At 56.4% G+C, this 19244-nt stretch overlaps 1 protein-coding gene across 1 annotated transcript in view; it reads left to right on the plus strand.

The window, feature by feature from the left end:
• The window catches only part of ERGIC1 (endoplasmic reticulum-golgi intermediate compartment 1), a 113525-nt gene that overhangs the window by 85578 nt on the left and 8703 nt on the right, over positions 1-19244 (plus strand). Inside the window, exons 6-9 of the mRNA XM_043887099.1 lie at positions 1743-1847; positions 7722-7782; positions 12225-12325; positions 14973-15095. Of these exons, the coding sequence (XP_043743034.1) occupies positions 1743-1847; positions 7722-7782; positions 12225-12325; positions 14973-15095 (390 nt within the window). The remainder of the gene's footprint in view (positions 1-1742; positions 1848-7721; positions 7783-12224; positions 12326-14972; positions 15096-19244) is intronic.

Below are 19244 nucleotides of genomic sequence, written 5' to 3' on the forward strand. Positions count from 1 at the left end.
GTGGTCAGGCAAGTCACATTTTCTGTCCTGAGTCTGTGTCACAGCAGGCCAAGGGCTCATCCCGGGCCCGGCTCTCATCTGGGTCATCTCCCCGAGCCTGGCACCTCCTGAAGGGCTGCCTCCACATGGCATCAGCCCAGGGCTGCTGAGGTCAATTGCCCCAGTTTTGACGTGTGACAATAGCAAGTTTCTTCACTGCTCTGAGCCTCGGTTTCCTTTCCTGTAAAACAGAAGTTGTTGTTCAGTTGCTCAGTCATGTCTGACTCTCTGCGACCCCATGGACTGCAGCGCGCCAGGCTTCCCTGTCCTTCACCATCTCCCGGAGTTTGCTTAAACTCATGTCCATCGAGTTGGTGATGCCATCCAATCATCTCTTCCTCTGTCGTCCCCTTCTTCTCGTGCCCTCAGTCTCTCCCTGCATCAGGGTCTTTTCCAATGAGTCGGCTCTTCGCATCAGGCGGCCGAAGTATTGGAGCTTCAGCTTCAGCATCAGTCCTTCCAGTGAATATTCAGGAGTTACCAGGTGCCAAAGCCAAAAGTGCTGTTTTAAGGATTAATGTCATTTGTTCATTCTTTCATTCATTCAGTACATATTTATTAAGCACCTGCTCTGGGTCAGGGTCTGGGGAATACAGCATCAGGTCAGGCACAAACCCTACCAGTGGAGTTTCTATTCTCGTGGGGACACAGATGAGAACAAGTTGAGGGCAACGTGGCATGTGCTGCTGAGTGCTTTAGCAGCGTCAGGGGCTTGGGGGGTGGGTGGGGGGGCCTGGAGCAGAGGCCAGAGGGAGAGCCATGTGGAAGAGGGTTCCAGAAGGGCGTGCAGCACAAAGGCCAAGATGGTACTATCCTGGCACTGTTCCCGGGGCAGCAGGGAGGCCGCTGTGACCAGAGGGAGGAGGCAGAGCAGGACAGGAGGATGTAGCTTCACCTCAAGGATGGACACCTTGGAGGGTCCTGAGCAGAGGCGAGTGGGGACCAAACCCAGGTTCCAAAGGTCCCCACTGGCCACCACTGGGGAAGGCCCGGGGGAGTGAAGGGTGGCAGCCGGGAACCCGGTGGGGACGCTGCCGCCGCATCCAGTCTAAGGAGACAGTGGAGGAGGGGTCCGATGCTGGGCATCTCGGGAGCGGAGCTGGCAGCATTTCTGATGGGCGGGGCATCCATGTGAGAGGAAGACGGGGCCGGGGTGACACCGAGGGCTGTGGTCTGGGCAGCGGGCAGGAGGGAGGCCCCAGGAGGCTCTGTGGCGGCTCCCCGGTGCCGCTCTGAGCAGACAGTCATCCCACAGCCCCGCTCACAGGCTGCGCTCGGCAGGGTCTCGGCACCAGAGGGGAAAGGGGGGCCCTGCGGTCTCGCCTTCAAGGGCCCCCGGCCTGCAGTGATGGGGCAGAGGGGCTAGTGGTGGTGTCTGGGGTGTGAGGACGCTTCCTGAGTCTGCACGCCTGCCCCCCGAGCGGGGAGCAGCCAGGGAGCTGATGATGGGCGGCTGCGTTTCTGGCTTGGTCATTGGTCCTTCGCCAGGCGCCCAGCTGGGCCCTTCACATGCCCCCTCCACCCCACAGCCCGGCCGCCCCCTCCAGTGGGTGCTGTTAGCACCCTCTTTCCGCAGACGAGGAGTCTGAGGCTGAGAGAGAGCCGTGTCCCACAGCTGGGAAACGGCCAAGCTGGGGTGCACATCCAGATGCAGCCCAGGTGAGGGCCTGCGCCCAGCCCCTAAGCTCTCCTCTCTCCCCCAGGTCCCGGGCAACTTCCACGTGTCCACACACAGTGCCACCGCCCAGCCGCAGAACCCGGACATGACCCACGTCATCCACAAGCTCTCCTTCGGGGACACGCTGCAGGTGAGCCGGCCCCACTGGTGTGCGTGCAGGAGGGCATCCCCGCCTCCTCCGTCCTGCTCGGGCGCCGAGAGACGCCCTGCAGAGGGCCACGCCCTTCGGGCCTCTGCTCCACCACACGTCCCCCGCCTCCCTCCCGAGCGTGGCTGCTCCATCACCACACCGCACTCGGAGCCTCAGCTTGAGACGGGGCCTGGGAAGGGGACCGCCGTTCACGGGCAAGTCCCCAGTGCTGGTGCTTTCTCTGCGCCAGGCTGGCCTCGGGAGGGAGCGGGGCACCGCGTCTGACGGCCAGGAGCCGGGCCCCGAGCAGGGGTCGGCCTCGAGTCCGGGGCCATGTCGGCTGTGCTGTCAGCGCCCACGTCTGCTCAGGAGGCGTGAAGGAAGGGTCCTGACAGTCCTGTGATTTTGATGGGAAGGGCCACATCTGGCAGGCCCGGCCCAGCAGTTTCCTCCCCGGGACGGCAGACGCTGACCGCCTGATCTCTGCTGGCCACGGGCAGGCGGCTGTCCCGCCCTCTCTCCTCCGCCCCTGGCACCACAGCACTGAAGGGGAAGGCTGCTCTGCCCTGCGGGACGCGGGGGGCGTCAAGGCTCAGAAGGGGGCGTAACTGCTGCAGCCACGGTGCTGATCTAGCCACCCCAGCTCCTGCCCCAAGGCTGGCTCGGTGACAGTCCCGTTTTGTGGGTGAGGTTGCTGCATTGGTGCCCTCCAGGCATGGTGATATGTGCACGGGGCCCAGGTAGGCACATGAGCGTGTGCACACACACCATTGTGACGCCCATGTGCACACACGTGTGCTCACATGAGCAGACACACTCAGCAGACACACAATGAAAGGTGTGCCCTGACGCACATGTGGTCGTGCGTGCACGCTGAGAGCACACGCTGAACACGCACCACATAGGCACACACTCAGGTCTTACACAGCGTGCAAGCGTCTTACACAGCGTGCAAGCGTCCTTGTAGACACCCCCCGAACCAGAGCAATCATCCCTGGACACACACATATACTCACCATTCAGAGATTCACACATACACACACGCACCACCCAGAGACACACGCACCCACACACCAGAATGGAACGTCTTACATACAGATCCACAAGCACACACGTGCCCCCACTGCCCCCTCACACGTTCGTGCCACACGTGCTTGTTGAATCCTTGTGTGTGCTGAGCACCTTCCTTCTCAAGCACCAGCCTCTTTACCCTCTCAGCAGCCCCAGAGATAGACACTAGATGTTGTCGCAGAGAGGGTACAGCCTGGCGCAGAGCCGGGCTCTGAACACAGAGTCTGCCCTGGGGCCACACCGTGGGCCACCTCCCGCACGCTCCATCTCACTTCTTCTCCCTCCACGTTGCTCCCGCTTCTTTCCTGACACCTCTGCCCTGCCAAGTCGATCAGCGCCTTCCCAGGCTCTTTGGAAGCCCCAGAGGTTTTCTTCTTGGAGGTGAGGCTTTGGAGCAGAGCAGGCAAGGTCTCTCTGGGCCAGACTCGCTGTCCACATACTCTGGGAAGCACAGCCTGTCCTAGGACTGTGGACCCTGCCTGAAGGCACATTCACACAGGCTTCACACCCACAGCCTCCCATCTTTCTGTTTAAGGAACTGCTCTGTGGTGGTTCCCCCGCCTGCCTTTCAGGGTTCGGATCCTGGCTTCACCACTTATTAGCTGTGTGACCATGCACAAATTATTCTTGCTAAGCCTCAGTGATCTTGTCCGTAAAATGGGAAGAGTAATGGCATCTTGCTCATAGAATTGTGGTGAGGATAAAATAACTTCACGCACGTGAAGCTCCTGAACTCTGAGTGAAGCCTGGCTCAGAGGGAAATGAGCGGTGCCCTCACTGCACACCAGGCAGTGAGATGCCGCCGGGCGAGATGCCGCCGGCCCACAGCGGCTCCCACGGCCGCAGGGGAGACAGGCGTGGGGTGCTCACCGCCCAGCGGGACGGGAGCTGACCAACCCCAGGCAGGCGGAGGGCCCACAGCGCTCCATCTGTGAGCGCCGGGCAGCATCCCAGCTGCCCACCCGGTCGGCAGATCCTGACAGCGGGGGCAGTGGGCGTTGTGAGCCCTGCTGTGCACACGGGGAGGCTGAGGCCGGAGTCACGGCCCAGGGTCACGCGGCTCCCTGGAGGCACCCCAGAGTCCAATCCCCGCCTGGGCAGCAGACCACAGTCCTTCCTTGTGGGCGCTGTCGACCCCTCAGCCTGCAGCGCAGCCTGCACTTGCTCAATGGGGACCAGTGTTCAGATGCAGCCTTGTTGATCCCTCACAAAACCCCCTCAAGGATGCTGGGTGGCATTTATTTTTCCTGAGGAGGACATGGGCTCAGAGAGGTTCAGTAACCTGCCCGGGGGCATACAGCTTGAAAACTAGGTGTGTCTGGCCCCAGGTCTTCCTTGACTGTGCCTCAGAGAGTTATGGATTCAACAGACCCCAAAATTTCTGCTCTGCTCCAAGCTTTGCATGAGGACTTGGGATAACAGCAGTGGATTCTTGCCCTCTAGTCAAGAAGAGACTAAGTGTAAATAAATGTAATTACAAGGGACAAGAGAGGCATAGGATTCTGGGCAGTGATGTGGAGATGAGGGCAGGGTACTCCCCAGCTTGGAAAGTCTGGGAGGGCTTCCCTGAGGAGGTGACATCCAAGATGACATCTAAGCCAAGCGCTGAAGGGAGAGAAGGATTTGGCCAAGCTCAGGACAGGGGACATCTTGCATGTCACCCCTCTCCTAGAGCACCCTCTCTATGGCACATCCAGCCAGTCATTATCATATAAAAGACCCTCAAGTTCAGTTTCAGGGAAAAAAAAAGTGGATCAGCAAGTGCCCGTGACATCAGAACGAGGTTCTTCTGTACATGAGCTGCCAGAGGCTCATCAGAGTCTGTGGAGAGGGCTCAAAAGTGTCACCTGGAGCGGGGAGCAGGGAGCTGGGTTTTAGGTAAAGTGAGAGACCCATGTTAGATTTAGGAAGGTGGGGTCTGACCCGGGTAGGTGGGTATCATAGGAAGAGCACCCACCTGCCTTGTGGAAGGGGAGGCGAGGCTGCAGGCAGGGAGGTGAGGGAAGGGCTGCAGCCAAGGGCAGGAGACAGGAGGGGGGAGAGGAGGGACGGGGGACAGGAGGAGGGACAGGAGGAGGGAGAGGAGGGACAGGACAGAAGGAGGGAGAGGAGGGACAGGGGACAGGAGGAGGGACAGGGGACAGGAAGAGGGAGAGGAGGGACAGGAGGAGGGAGAGGAGGGACGGGGGACAGGAGGAGGGAGAGGAGGGACGGGGGACAGGAGGAGGGAGAGGAGGGATGGGGACAGGAGGAGGGATGGGGGACAGGAGGAGGGAGAGGAGGGACAGGGGGCAGGAGGAGGGAGAGGAGGGACAGGGGACAGGAGGAGGGAGAGGAGGGACAGGGGACAAGAGGAGGGAGTGGAGGGACGGGGGACAGGAGGAGGGACAGGAGGGGGGAGAGGAGGGACAGGACAGAAGGAGGGAGAGGAGGGACAGGGGACAGGAGGAGGGACAGGGGACAGGAAGAGGGAGAGGAGGGACAGGAGGAGGGAGAGGAGGGACGGGGGACAGGAGGAGGGAGAGGAGGGACAGGGGACAGGAGGAGGGAGAGGAGGGATGGGGACAGGAGGAGGGATGGGGGACAGGAGGAGGGAGAGGAGGGATGGGGACAGGGGGAGGGAGAGGAGGGACGGGGGACAGGAGGAGGGACAGGGGACAGGAGGAGGGAGAGGAGGGACAGGGGGCAGGAGGAGGGAGAGGAGGGACGGGGGACAGGAGGAGGGACAGGAGACAGGAGGAGGGAGAGGAGGGACAGGGGGCAGGAGGAGGGAGAGGAGGGACAGGGGACAGGAGGAGGGAGAGGAGGGACAGGGGACAAGAGGAGGGAGAGGAGGGACGGGGACAGGAGGAGGGAGAGGAGGGACGGGGGACAGGAGGAGGGACAGGGGGCAGGAGGAGGGAGAGGAGGGACAGGGGACAGGAGGAGGGAGAGGAGGGACAGGGGGCAGGAGGAGGGAGAGGAGGGACAGGGGACAGGAGGAGGGAGAGGAGGGACGGGGACAGGAGGAGGGAGAGGAGGGACGGGGGACAGGAGGAGGGACAGGGGGCAGGAGGAGGGAGAGGAGGGACAGGGGGCAGGAGGAGGGAGAGGAGGGACAGGGGGCAGGAGGAGGGAGAGGAGGGACAGGGGACAGGAGGAGGGAGAGGAGGGACAGGGACAGGAGGAGGGAGAGGAGGGACGGGGGACAGGAGGAGGGAGAGGAGGGACAGGGACAGGAGGAGGGAGAGGAGGGACGGGGGACAGGAGGAGGGACAGGGGGCAGGAGGAGGGAGAGGAGGGACAGGGGGCAGGAGGAGGGAGAGGAGGGACAGGGGGCAGGAGGAGGGAGAGGAGGGACAGGGGACAGGAGGAGGGAGAGGAGGGACGGGGGACAGGAGGAGGGAGAGGAGGGACGGGGAGGGCAGGGGCAGCCTTGCATTGCCGTCTGCTGCTGCAGGACAGAAAGACAGTAATAGCCTTCTACTTGCTTCTTATGGTGGAGATAGGATTTGTAAAATACTTAACTGAGGATTTATCTACCCATTCATCATCCAGCATCCATTCAGCAAATATTTATTGAGCCCCGTACTATGTGCTGGGTGTTCCAGGCATTGGTGAGGAGGAGCCTGGTCCCTGCCTGTGTGGAGTGTTGAATAGTCTAGAGAGGAGGACAGAAATTAATCAAATAATCATACAAATGAATGTCAGATAGAACCCTGACACGCGACAATGTGAGGGAACATTCTAGCACTCTGGCCTCCACAGCCACTGTCCTTGGGTTAGAAACTGTGTTGTTAGTTAGTCTCGAGGCACAATGGACTTTCCCTTGGCCTTGTTGAGAGTGTGCAGTTCTAAGTGCTTGATAGACATCAGTGGCCTGAGGCTGGGATCAGGGGTCAGGGCACCCACTGTCCCTGGAGTGGCCCTTACTCTTGGAGCCTGTCCCCTCCGCCCGCCATGACCTCTTCCCTTCCCACCCCTCATCCATTCCTCTCTAGGGCCAAGCAAGCTCTGGTTCTCCGTCTCCAGGCTTATGTGTTTGCATGAGCTGCCTGCCTGGTTAACGTCCCGCTTTCCTACAAATCTTGGTGTCACTTCCCCCAGGACGCCCTCCAGGAGGCCTTCCCCACCCACCCCTGCTAACTGTGCCCGTGAGGACAGAGTCCGTGTACTGGGCACACTTTATCCTGCTGTCAGTCTTCCTGGGGGCTGACCTGGTTTCCCACTGGCCTCGGAGGAGAGTAGGAGATGCCCTCCAGCCCCTGCCCCCGGGACACGGCCAGCCCGGCCGCCATGAGGAGGCGTCTCTTCACAGCTCCTGTGTGTGTCCCACCGCAGACGGGGTGGGAGCCAGCCGCCCGGGGCCTCTCTCGGAGGGAGGCGGGTCTCAGGAGGAGTGTGCTGGGACCCACTCCGCCTGCGCTTGAATTTCCCGTCTGCCTGCATGCTTGAGCCCCGGCTTAAGGTCAGACGGACCTGAGCTGGACTCAGCCGCAGGACACTGGACAGATGTCAGTGCTTCCCCAAGCCTTGGTTTGCTCCTGTGAAATGAGCCCGGGGTCCATCCTTAAAGGCATTAAATGAGACGACACTCAGGAGCCAGGACTGAGCGTCTCACAGCGAGGGCTCGGAAGCAAGCTGGTGCCTCCTCTGCGCCTCGTGCCCCAGGACTTTCCGAGACAGACCGTGCTGGGTCCCCGTTCTACACGCGGGCAAGGTCTCTAGAGCAGCTAGCACCTGGCCGTTCCCCCACCCCAGGCCCGAGCCTAGAGGTGGTGGCGTCCTGGGGTCAGTCCTGTGGGTCACTCTGCTTCTCCGCAGGTCCACAACGTCCACGGCGCTTTCAACGCTCTCGGAGGAGCAGACAGACTCGCCTCCAACCGTATGTACCGCACCCCCGCCCTGGGAACAGCTTTCTGCCCGAGCTCCCCAGGGCGGCATGGAAGGGATGGGGGGCGGGCGGGAACGATGACCAAGCCCTCGGGGTGAGCCGCACCGCGCAGGCTTCGTCCCCCCAGGCGGCCTGTGAGGACGCAGACTTACCCCATCTTACTGAGGAGGGAGGAGAAGGGCTTGTCGGGGCCGCTGGCGGAGGGCAGGGGAGGGCTTGGCAGCCGTAGACACACCATCAGCGCTCTGTGAATACTTGGCCGTCATCGTCATTGTCGCCATCTCGTAATATATTGCTGCCACATGATTGTTGTTGGTTGAGATAATCACCCGGGGTCCCCAGGCGGTGCTGACACAGCCAGAGTGCGTCCTGGCTGCAGGCGGCACCGTGGGAACGGGCCTTCGGGGCCCCGGCCTGGCCTCCCGGGCAGCCGCCCACCCCAGCCCTCCTGCTCCGGCCCTCCCGGAGCCCCTCCCTCCCAGGCTCCCCGGCACCTGGGCCCAGATTACAGCGCGTGCCGCGTCTTTGCACACCAACAAACGCATGCACACACACCTACATGCGTGTTTGCACACCCACGGGGCCTTGCCCAGAACGGCCTGGGAGGCCTGTCTGCTTACGCAGGTCTGCCCACTGGGTTCGGTTTTCATCTCCTCCCCTGAGTCACCTTTTCACCCGTGTGTCCTTAATCATTCCTGGAGGTCCATTTACAGGCAGACCTCGGAGATACTGTGAGTTTGGTTCCCAGTTAACCCAATGAACTGAAGATCGCAATAGAGCAGGTCACATGAATTTTTTGGTTTTCCAGTGCAGAGGAAAGTTACATTTAAAAAAAAAAAGAAAAAAGTTACGTTTACAGTACACTGCCGTCTGTTAAGTGTGCAGTAGCATCATGTCTTCAAAAATAATGTAAATACCTTAGTTTAAAAATATTGCTATCACCTGACAACACTGGGTTGCCACAAACCTTCAGATTTGTTAAAAAAAAAGGCACTATTTTTGAAGCACAATAAAGCAGAGCAATAAAATGAGGTGTGCATGTACTCGCTGCCAAACCAAGCATGGAACTGGGATAATCCAAGCAAAAGAGAACATCCCTCCGTGACCCGCCCCAACAAATCAAGCTTCTCATTTCTCCGTGTCACTGGGAATCCTTGTCCGTGAGCAGAAGTCATTTTTTCCCAGCACAGATCACAGCTTACTTTTTGATGTTTGTGCCTGTCGTATCGTAACCACAGTTGGTGTACAGTTTCCCCACTGGTTATGGAGACACGGTTGGCCGTCTAGCAGCTCCACCATGCTCTGTTAAGGGACTGTCTTTTCATGGAAAACGTCTATTGTTTCTACCACAGTAATGCCTCTGATATTTACGGGATTTGCTTTACGTTACCGTATTGCTTCCTGACGGGGTCCATGCCCACTCGTGCCACTTTCTGATGTCTGATTATCATGGAGGGGGATGATTCTTCATATGGTGGGGTCATCATTGTGGTTCTGCGTGGGGGCAGCCCCCAAGGGGCCTGTCTGCCCCCACTTGCAGTTAGCCTGGACCCTCAGCCACCTGATATTGGAGGAAGATCAGGCTAGGAAGGGTATGCGAGCCCGTGGCAGGTGTGGGCAGGAAGCCTTTCCTCTGTCTGGGCTGCTGATGAAAGCAGGGGAGGGACCGCCGGGGTCCACCAGGCTCTCGTTTCCTCATTTTCCAAGCCCGGTCCCCAGCCGCCCACCACGTGCCACTCTGCTCCACGTCCCCCTGGGGGCCACGTGTTATTGTTCAGGTCTCAGATCGAATGCCACCACCTCAGAGAGAGCCTCTCTGACCACCTCTGGGCAGGAGCCGCCATGCCTGGTGACACGGCTCTTTGTCCCGAGCACAGACCACTGTGTCGAAGACGCTGAAGAGGGACTCTGTTGATGATCCAGCTGTGATGGTGGCATTCTGGTGGCTTTCTTTGAAAGTGTCTCTATCTTTTAGAGTGACATCATGAAAGTATACATGGAGGAACTGATGTGAGGTCTGGGATTTGCTTCCAAATAAAATGGGGGAAGAGAAGCAGTGGGATAGAGATGAAGCAGAATTGGACATGTGCTGTTCATGGCTGAAGCTGGGAGACAGGCGGGTACCTGGAGGTTCCTCCTACGGTTCCCCATGATTTGTGGTTGGATTTTTACTTGAGATGTTTAGAGGGAGGGAGGGGGCCGCCAGGGCATGGGGCCTGCCTGGATCAGCTTGGAGCTGGCCGTCCCGAGGAGGGGTGCTCTAACCCATGCGGGTGTCCTCAAGTGCAGTGTCTCCAGTGGACATGTGGCAAATTATACCAAAGGCCTTAAAACTGGTCACTGCCATTGAGTCATCAGTTCTACTCACAGGAGAGCAAGCTAAGGAAAGGAGACTATGCAAGGATTTAGGAAAGTAATGGTCATTAGATCATTGTTTATAAGAGTAGAAATGAGCCACTACATTGGTGCCTGGCCCCGGGGGCCTGGCTGAGAACATCGTACGTGGTCTTTTCTGGGAGATGCGTGCAGCCATGACAGTGATGTGTCAGAACCTCACTGGTGTTCAGGCAGCAAGAGGTCGTTGAGCCCCTTCTACGTGGCAGGCGCTACTCGAGGGGATATGGCAATGGAAGAAGCCAAGGCTGTGACCTTATGCCGCGTCTTAGACCTGTAACAGTGTCAGCGGCGTTCAGTTCTCAGAAGAAGGTTCTGTGTGATCCAATTTTATATTTATGTTTAGGGAAACACAAACATAGGTATAAATAGAAGTCTGGTAGTTTGTACGTGAGAGTACGAATCTGTGATTTTCTGGGCAGGCTGGCTTTGTGGGTGATTCTTACTTTTTTCCTTTATGGTCACCTGTGTTTTGGACAGACTGAATAGAACTGTTACCGCTGTGATTTTCATGGGGTGTTTTTACTCTCATCCCGTCAGGTGTTTTCAGGGGTGACGGGGATTTGGAGCGTGGTGTTTCAGGGGTGGTCTTGGGCCTCCTGGCTTAAAATGCAAATCCTGAGCCCCACCCCAGCCCCAGTGAGCAGAACCTTCAGGGGTGAGGCCCAGGTGTCTGCTTTTAAATTCCGGGTAGTGCTCCGGCCAGTCTCAGCACCAGCGGGATTGAGCAGAGGGATGTTGGGGTCTTAATGGGCTTAGCCTGAGACTACAGGGCTTTTCCCAGAATTTTAGAGGAGTCAGGTCTCAAGACAGTTAAAGAAGCACTACCGTTTCCTTACTAAGATGCGGTATTGGCGGGAAGAGGCTGTGAACACCATCCACATCCCCTTCCCATTAACAAAAGATGAGCCTGAGGACTCTGGACTGACAGCCAGGAGACCAGGATTAGAGCCCACAAACCTAAATCTCTGTATTGTTTCAGCTGCATGGGCCCTGACCCGAGGTTCTAGAAGGCAGCAGTAGAGGGGTCTCTGAGCTTCTCCTCACAGCCCAGAAGGCCCAAGGGAATGTCATTTTTCCTGGATGATATTTAGCAGCTTTGGGCCAGCATTCTCTCAGCCTACTGTTTGATTCCGGTTACCTCATGCTTATCAGAAGCTGATTCATCTCTTCTCCCATTCATGGGTCTGACCAGCCAGCTTTCCATCCGCTCATTCATTCAGTAGGCATTTGCCACTGTCCACTTTGTACCAGGCCCCGCGCAGGGTTCTAGGGACACCGAGATGAGCAAGGCTCAGTCCCTGCCCTCCACAGCCTCGCTCATCCAGCGGGGATGGCGTAAGAGTCTCCCTGGAACAGGACACAGGGCCAGATGGAGGAAGAACTCATCTCCGTTAATTGAAAATAGGGAAAGAAAGTAATCAGTAATCTGTAAATGCCATTCTTCTGGTTGGGCTTTTTCTTTTTTAAAATCTTGAACCCATTTCGTTTCAAAAGTAACAAGTATTCAAACCAGACAAGAACATGTGCAGTGAAATGTGATTTTTATCAAATCCTGCCTCCCCTGCCCCAAGGGTAAAAATAAAACTGCTTGTAGTTTCTTGGGTGTCTTCTCAGAAGACTCTGCTGTGTGTTCATGCATGTAGAGGAGTGAGTCCTCCTGTTCTTTTTGCGTCCCCGTCCTCCCTTGGAGTCTTCTCACTTAACAGTAACCCCCTGGAGAGTGGCCTTTCCCGGCACCCCCTCCTCAGCAGCTGGCCTTTGGTGGACATTTGAACTGTTCCAGAGGCTACTACCTATGTCCAGTGCAGAGGCAAAGATCCTGACAGGTGGAGTCTTCCCACTCCTGGTGCCCAGAGGGAGAAATGAGCAGGGGTGGTTTGGTGGTGAAATCGTGCAGTCCCCTCTCACCCCTTCTCCTGCCCCCCGCCCCATCTCAGCACAGTACCAAGCGGGTTTAGGGTTGAGATGATGTAAGAAGACCTGCTGGCCGGGCACGACCCATCACCCTGCCTCACGCTGCTGTGTCTTTCCCACAGCCCTCGCCTCCCACGACTACATCTTGAAGATCGTGCCCACAGTTTACGAAGACAAGAGTGGCAAGCAGCAGTATTCCTACCAGTACACAGTGGCCAACAAGGTAATTGCGCCCTCTGCTGGCCAAAAGCAGAGGTGACACGTGTCCCGGCGAGATTTCCTCTGATTCCTTTCAAGGGGCCTTTCCTGAAGGGGTCATGTGCCCTGGGCAAAGAAGGGAGACAAATCTCAGAGTCAGGGGGAGGAAATCTAACTGGGAGATAGGGAGTGATCTGGTTGAGAAAGGGTAGGCAGGTAGCCTCTCCCAAAGGTCTAGGGTTTGCAAGCATCACAGCCGTACATCTGGCTCTGGTCCTTCAGACATGGGACCCTGATTGGTTAGCACACAGCAGATACGCTGGCTCGTGGGGCACAAGGTCTTTATCCAAAATCGTGAGGCTCTTGAATTGCACCAGATGGCCGTTGGTTAACGGGTATGTCCCAGGACCCCAACACCCGGTGTCATGGGGAAGTGGGCGGGCCTTGGGGAGAAGCAGAGATCAATCAGAGCCCCCAGAAGAGTCACGACAGTGGTTTCAAGCCAAGGCAGCCTCAGCTTCCCCGGAGGTGACCCTGCCACGGGACATGCGTGCTTGAAGCCCATTGGTTGACGTATCCCCAAAGACCCCTTTACACTAGGTCCCTCCTTTTTCTTTTTCTTTTTCCTGTTCCAGCACCGCCCAAACCCCTTAAAGTGATACAGTGTTTGGCGCTAATAATAGTAAGAGTGAAAGTATTAGTCACTCAGTCATGTCAGACTCTTTGAGACCCCATGGACTGTAACCCACCAGGCTCCTCTGTCCATGGGATTCTCCAGACAAGAATACTGGAGTGGGTAGCCATTCCCTTCTCAGAGGATCTTCCTGACCCAGGGATTGAACCTGGGTCTCCCACAGTGCATGCGGGGTCTTTACTATCTGAGCCACCAGGGACGCCCCAGTAGTGAGTAGTAGCTATCATTGTGGAGAATTACCACGGGCTGGACATCGTGCTCAGCCTTCTACTCCACCGTCTCTTTCAGTCATCGCAACAGCTCTGAGGTTGGGCCTGTTATTGTCCCCATTTTGCAGATTTGGCCACTGAGGCACTGAGAGGAGGTCCTGGAGCTGTAAAGTGGATGAATGGGGATTAGAACCAACTTCTCCAGCTCCAGAACCTGGCCTCTCGATCACATCACCTAGCTCAGTCTGAACAGGGGGCCTCTGAGTCTGCCAGGCTGGGAGCTACTCTTTCTTGGGTGGCTTGGGGTCCCTCTGCTTGGCTCCACCTGCACTGATGTGCTGGTGTAACTCTCTGGGGCAGAGGCATCCTGTTTCTTGGCGGGCATCCCGCTGGAACCCTCAAGTGCTGACAGCATCTAACAGATGGGCAAGGCGGATGCAATTTGAGCAGAAAGAGTGTGGACTGTGGCACAAACTTCCAGCTCAAACCCAGCTCAGCCACTCACTCGGGACAAATCACGTAACAACTCCGTGCCTCAGTGTACTTATGTGTAAAATGGCTCAGAAGATCACTGTCAAATGAGGCAGTGTTTTTAAAACCACTGAGCCCACAATGAAGGCTTTGGCAAATGGTACCTACTGCTGCTCTGTTTTATTATTTTCCTCTGTACCTCAGCTCTGGGCCATGACCCAGACAGTCACCCTGCCCTATCAACTCTCCCAGGAGAAAGCTGATCTTGTTTTGCCCAAGGCGTCTTCCCCTGAGGCTTTGGCAAGGGCCCAAAGGGCCAGGACTGCGTGTTCAGCTCTCTCTGCAGCCTCAGCCCCATCTGCCCTGTGAGCGAGGGGGGCTGCACCCACAGGGACTGGTGGCAAAGAAGGCAGGTTTCAAGGTTGTCCCTGGAGAACTGCAGAGCTTGGCCCTTAGCGTTTGGGGCTGGGGCTTTAGTTTGGTTTCTAGTTGCTGTGGATGAACGAGAGTCACCCGAGGTTCTCAGCATCCTGAAGTGGATGCAGTTAATTCAGCCCCTTGGTATCCTTGGAGTCCCAGCCGGTGCCTTCCCCAGGAGTCTGGTGGTGGGCTTTGCCCTCTGGCTTTCCAGTTGGGTGTGTTTCTTCTTTGAAGAAGCCCCCTCCCCACATCTCTCTCTCAAACACAATCCTCAGGAGGTCATGTGTGGCTTAGCCTGTCCCCTCCTCGCCAAGCCCCTGGGAGATCGGCCATTCACTGACGGGCCGCTCAGCACTCCGAGTCCCTCAGTCACGGCACTTGGCAGCGCTGCAGTGTGGCAGATATTGTTACATCTGCCTCCTTCTCCAGACTGTGGGCCCCCCTGGGGAGGGGGCAAGGTGTTCTCACCCGAGGTCCCCAGCACCCAGCGCGGGGCCAGCACACAGGAGAGATGCTTGGTGAACAGTCACTGGATAAACCGATGGATTCTGCCTGGCCCAGGAGCTGCAGGGGGAAGTAGGCCTTCACTCAGACTGGACCCACGTCACAGTGGTCCTTCAACAACTCTGCTTTCAGACTCCTTTATTTTGATTCTGGTGCTGCTTCCAAGGAGCAGGGAGGAGTGGGTTGCCGGGGCCCCTCTGCAGGGAGGAGTGGGTTGCTGGGGCCCCTCTGCAGGGAGGAGTGGGTTGCCGGGGCCCCTCTGCAGGGAGGAGTGGGTTGCTGGGGACCCTCTGCAGCCCACTCCCACATCCCCCGTGAGACACGGTTGGAATCTGAGTCTTGCACCCCCCTCATTCTCTCCCCTTCCGCCCCAGGAGTACGTCGCCTACAGCCACACGGGCCGCATCATCCCGGCCATCTGGTTCCGCTACGACCTCAGCCCCATCACGGTCAAGTACACAGAGAGACGGCAGCCTCTGTACCGGTTCATCACCACGGTGAGTGGGTGGGCGCCGCCTCCGAGAAGCAGGAGGCAGCCCGCAGGGTGGGGCACTCAGCCTGTCCACAGGAGAGTGTTCAGAAATGTCGACAGACGTGCATCAATATCAATGGCATTTCATCAAGAAAGTCTTTTCCAGAGGGGAATGCCACTCATTCGTTTCCATCCCTTAAGCAGTTCCCTCTTAAGCTGTTCCTGTTCCCAATTTACTCGAGTGTTTTTCATTGTGGTGGAGATTGTTCTTAGCAGAGCTTATCCTTTTCTGTGTAAGTTTTACAGTGAAGATTTCACTCATTTTTTTTTCAATGCTAGCTGCTGATATTGTCAGGTTTTTTTTTTTTCTTTCTTTCCTTCCACCTCTTCTCTTTTTTTCTTTTTTGTCATTGTCTCCACTAAGTCCAGTTTTCTGTGGGGCAGTTTCAAGCTGATGTCAGCTTTCCTTGGTACTGACTATTTCTGTCAACTGTTCTATGCTGACTTCCCATTCAAAGTGTCCTTGGGGTCAGAACAGCAGGGTCACAGTGCCCTGCCCCAGCCAGGAGGCCTTGAGAAGTTTAGTAACCCAGAGGCGGTGGAGGTGGACGAGATGGGGTGATTCTCCCTCCTTCTTAGATTGGAAACTGCCTTTCTACCTCTTTGTACTTTTAATAATGAGAGAATTTTAAAATAAGAGAGTTAGGTGTCCAGTCTTGGCTCTTTCACTTCCTGCTCTGACTTGGTCTGTATTAGGACTCTGTTATTAATCCAAAAGAGACAGGACCCCACAATGTGCTGGCTTGAATTATACATGGGCTTCAGGTATGGTTAGATCCAGGTACAAGTGACTGAAAAAGGTCTCTCATCGTCCTGCTCTCCTCGGTACTGGTTTCATTTTCAAATAGAATTTGCCAGTGGAAAGTGCCTCTTCCTCAGTAATTCTGCCCCAAGTACTGGATAGAATAGCATTGTCATTGGCCTGGCTCGGGTCCCATGCCGTCCTTGTGGCCTGGAAAATGAATGGTGTGCTCCAGTTGGCCAGCCCCACCCAGACTGCAGGGACAAAGATTGCGATGGAGTGCGGTTCCCCAGGAGAAAAATCAGAGGCCAGTTACTAGAAGAGGCAGAACTGGATGCTAGGAGGCCAAAAGGCCAGATGGCCGCTACAGGGTCTCCATCTCATACTCTATGAAACAAGAATAATAATCCCCGCTCTTCCTACCTCCCACAGCCTTGTGGGACTCAAAGCAGATCATGAAGGGGCTGCTCTGCAGTTATAAAAAGCCATGTGGATACAAAGGATGTCAAAAGTTTGGTGCTTATATGAGCCTCAAAATAGCCTTTTGCTGTTCTCTGACTCCATAAAAATTTGAAACTTCTCATCAGCCAAGGGTACTTAACATAAAACTAAAATACCAGACACAGATCGGGAGAAGATATTTGCCCACATACAAGAAAGATGTGGGGCTTCCTGAGTAGATCAGTTGGTAGAAAATCCGCCTACCACGCAGGAGACCCCAGATCCACTCCTGGGTCAGCAGGTTCCCCTGGAGAAGGGACAGGCTCCCCACTCCTGTATTCTTGGGTTTCCTTTGTGGCTCAGACAGTAAAAAATCCGCCTGCAATGGGGGAGACTTGGGTTCGATCTTTGAGTTGGGAAGATCTGCTGGAGGAGGGCGTGGCAACCCACCCCAGTATTCTTGCCTGGAGAATCTCCATGGACAGAGGAGCCGGGCAGACTACAGTCCATAGAGTCACAAAGAGTCGGACAGGACTGAGCTACTAAGCACAGCACAGGAAAGAGGTATGCTTCAGAATTTATATGGCAAAAAATTCCTACACGGAATTCCCTGGTGGTCCAGTGGTTAGGACTTAGTTCATTCACAGCTGTGGGCCCAGGTTCAATCCCTGATTGGGGAACTAGGATCCTGAAAGCCACATGGCCAAAAAAGATAAAATTCCTACAGATCAATAAGACAAAGTTAAGTGATCAAAAAGAAAATAGGTGAGGACTTGACCACTGACAGAAGAGACCACACTGATGATGGAAAGATGTTGAGGTTCACTAGAAACCAGAGGAATGAGATTCAAAACAGCAAGACCCAACCATATCCTATCAGACTGGTAGAAGGATAGGCCTGCCCTGTAAAGACTGGGAGGATGCGAAGCAGGAGGACCCATGTATATTCTCTGATGTGAATGGGCTCAGCCACTTTGGATGGAGATGCACTAACCCTTTGGCTCCAAATTAGGGAATTTGAGCAAGTGATTCTACCCAAGGCCCCACAGGGTAGCAGCCCAAGTAGGTCGTGACACTGATTCTCGGCCAGTGCTCCTCCTGCACGCCCAGAATAGGACAGAAGCGAGGACACAAGTTCACCTCTATGCAGATGTGGTCTGCATCTCAGAGGCCCTGGGGTCTGCAGCCTCCACAGTGGTGGAGAAACGAGCGTGCCCACACCTCACCGTGGGGTCAGGGAGGCTCTTCTGGCCCGCTTTCTGTTTGCTCCTGCATTCCTGACAACTGAGGCTCTGAGTGTTGAAATTTCCTGCCAAGTGGCTGAGAAGTGAAGTGACTTCATTTATTTGCTAAATAATATTTGCTAGACTTTACCATGCACCAGGCCCTGTGCTGGGCAGCAGGAATAGTGAACTAGACAGAGTCTCTGACCTCAGCTCGCTTCCTAGCAGGTCAGGGAGATGGCTGAGCGCGCAGAGCTGCAGTCCGGGTCGGCGGGGGCTCTGACGTGCACGAGGCACCCCAGGGACAGAGACTCTCCTCTGTTTGGAGAGTTCAGAGAAGGACACCCCGGGACGGGTCTCGCAGGGTGAGGAGGCGTTTTCTAGGCTGGTGAGCAAAGCAGAGAGAGTCTCAGCAAAGGGAATAGTGTGCGCACACAGCGTGTCTTGTGAAGGCCTTGTGGCTTCTTTTGATGGGGATGGACTTCTGACAGCTGGAGGTCCCCCAGACCCCCAAGGCACAGGCCTGTCCTGCATCACCCGGAGGCGCTCCTCCACCCCTGCCCTGCCCACCTCCACCTGAATGGGGACCATTCCGCAGGGTACCTCCTGACATCCTTAGCCTGCTTTCTGCGGGCCTGTGCTGCCATCTTGGTTGCCACGGCAACCATGGGGTCAGTCCTGCGCGAGCCTGCCGGCTGTCCCTGGCAGATGGCGTCATTGTGGAGTTTCAAAGGCCCCTGTCACCGGGCGGCAGATGCAGGATGACGCTCACAGGCAGACACACAGGCACAGACCCCCGGCAGCCCTCGCCAGGCAGGGTGGGGCTGAGAGGGAAGTGGGGGCACCTGCTGTGCCTTCTCTGTCTCTCTTTATAAAATCAGACACTTGTGTGCGAAGCCCCCGAGCCCCCAAAGGGGGGCCTCTGCAAATAGCGCCTCAGAGGGGCTGTTGAAGAGGGGGCTTAAGCCAGGATGTCGTCATGCGGCGGCTGTGTGGGGGCAGCTGGGGGTGGGCGGGAATGAGGGGTGGGTGCAGTCCAGGGCGGGAGAGCAGGTGTGGAGGGGAGAGGCAGGCAGGGCCTGCCCGAAGCATTCTAAGTAACAGAGACCTGGCTTATTTGGGGCTGCCCCTCCAGGCTCAAACCGTCTGCAAAGGACCTGTTCATCCCTAGCCTGAGCAGAGGAGGCATCCTCCTTCCGGAATTCTTCACCAGGCTCCTCTCTCTGGATACCCAGAGAACCTTGCTCAGACCTCCACCTTGTGTTGTTCCAGAAAATTCCACCACTGAGGGAATAAACAGATGGTGTTTAACAGCATGCAAGCGATCCCCTTTAGAGTGCCCCCTCCCACATGCGCACATTTGTTCCCTACCCCGCCACTTGCCAAAGCCCCTTTTGGGAGATGGCCTTCAAGTGGGCAGTGGTGACAGATCGGATGGCTTGGAGGTGTCACGTTGCTTTCCTTATGTGTTTTATTCTACTTGGGGGGAGCAACCAGAAGTCACCAAGCATATACCAAATTGGGTCAGTATGGCCGTGAGTTTTTGTCCACTAGAAAGAAGCAGCTGTGATGACATGTCCCTGTTGGCCAGCAGGGATGGCTGAGTTAGGTAGCATCCCTGACCTCGCAATGCTCCTTGCCAGTGAAATAATCCTCCAGTCTTTTGATTGTACTTCATAGCTGCCAGGCCTGATTATGAGGAGTTCCA

This window comes from Cervus elaphus, chromosome 25 (genome assembly GCF_910594005.1).
Source record: "Cervus elaphus chromosome 25, mCerEla1.1, whole genome shotgun sequence".
Lineage (NCBI taxonomy): Eukaryota > Metazoa > Chordata > Mammalia > Artiodactyla > Cervidae > Cervus > Cervus elaphus.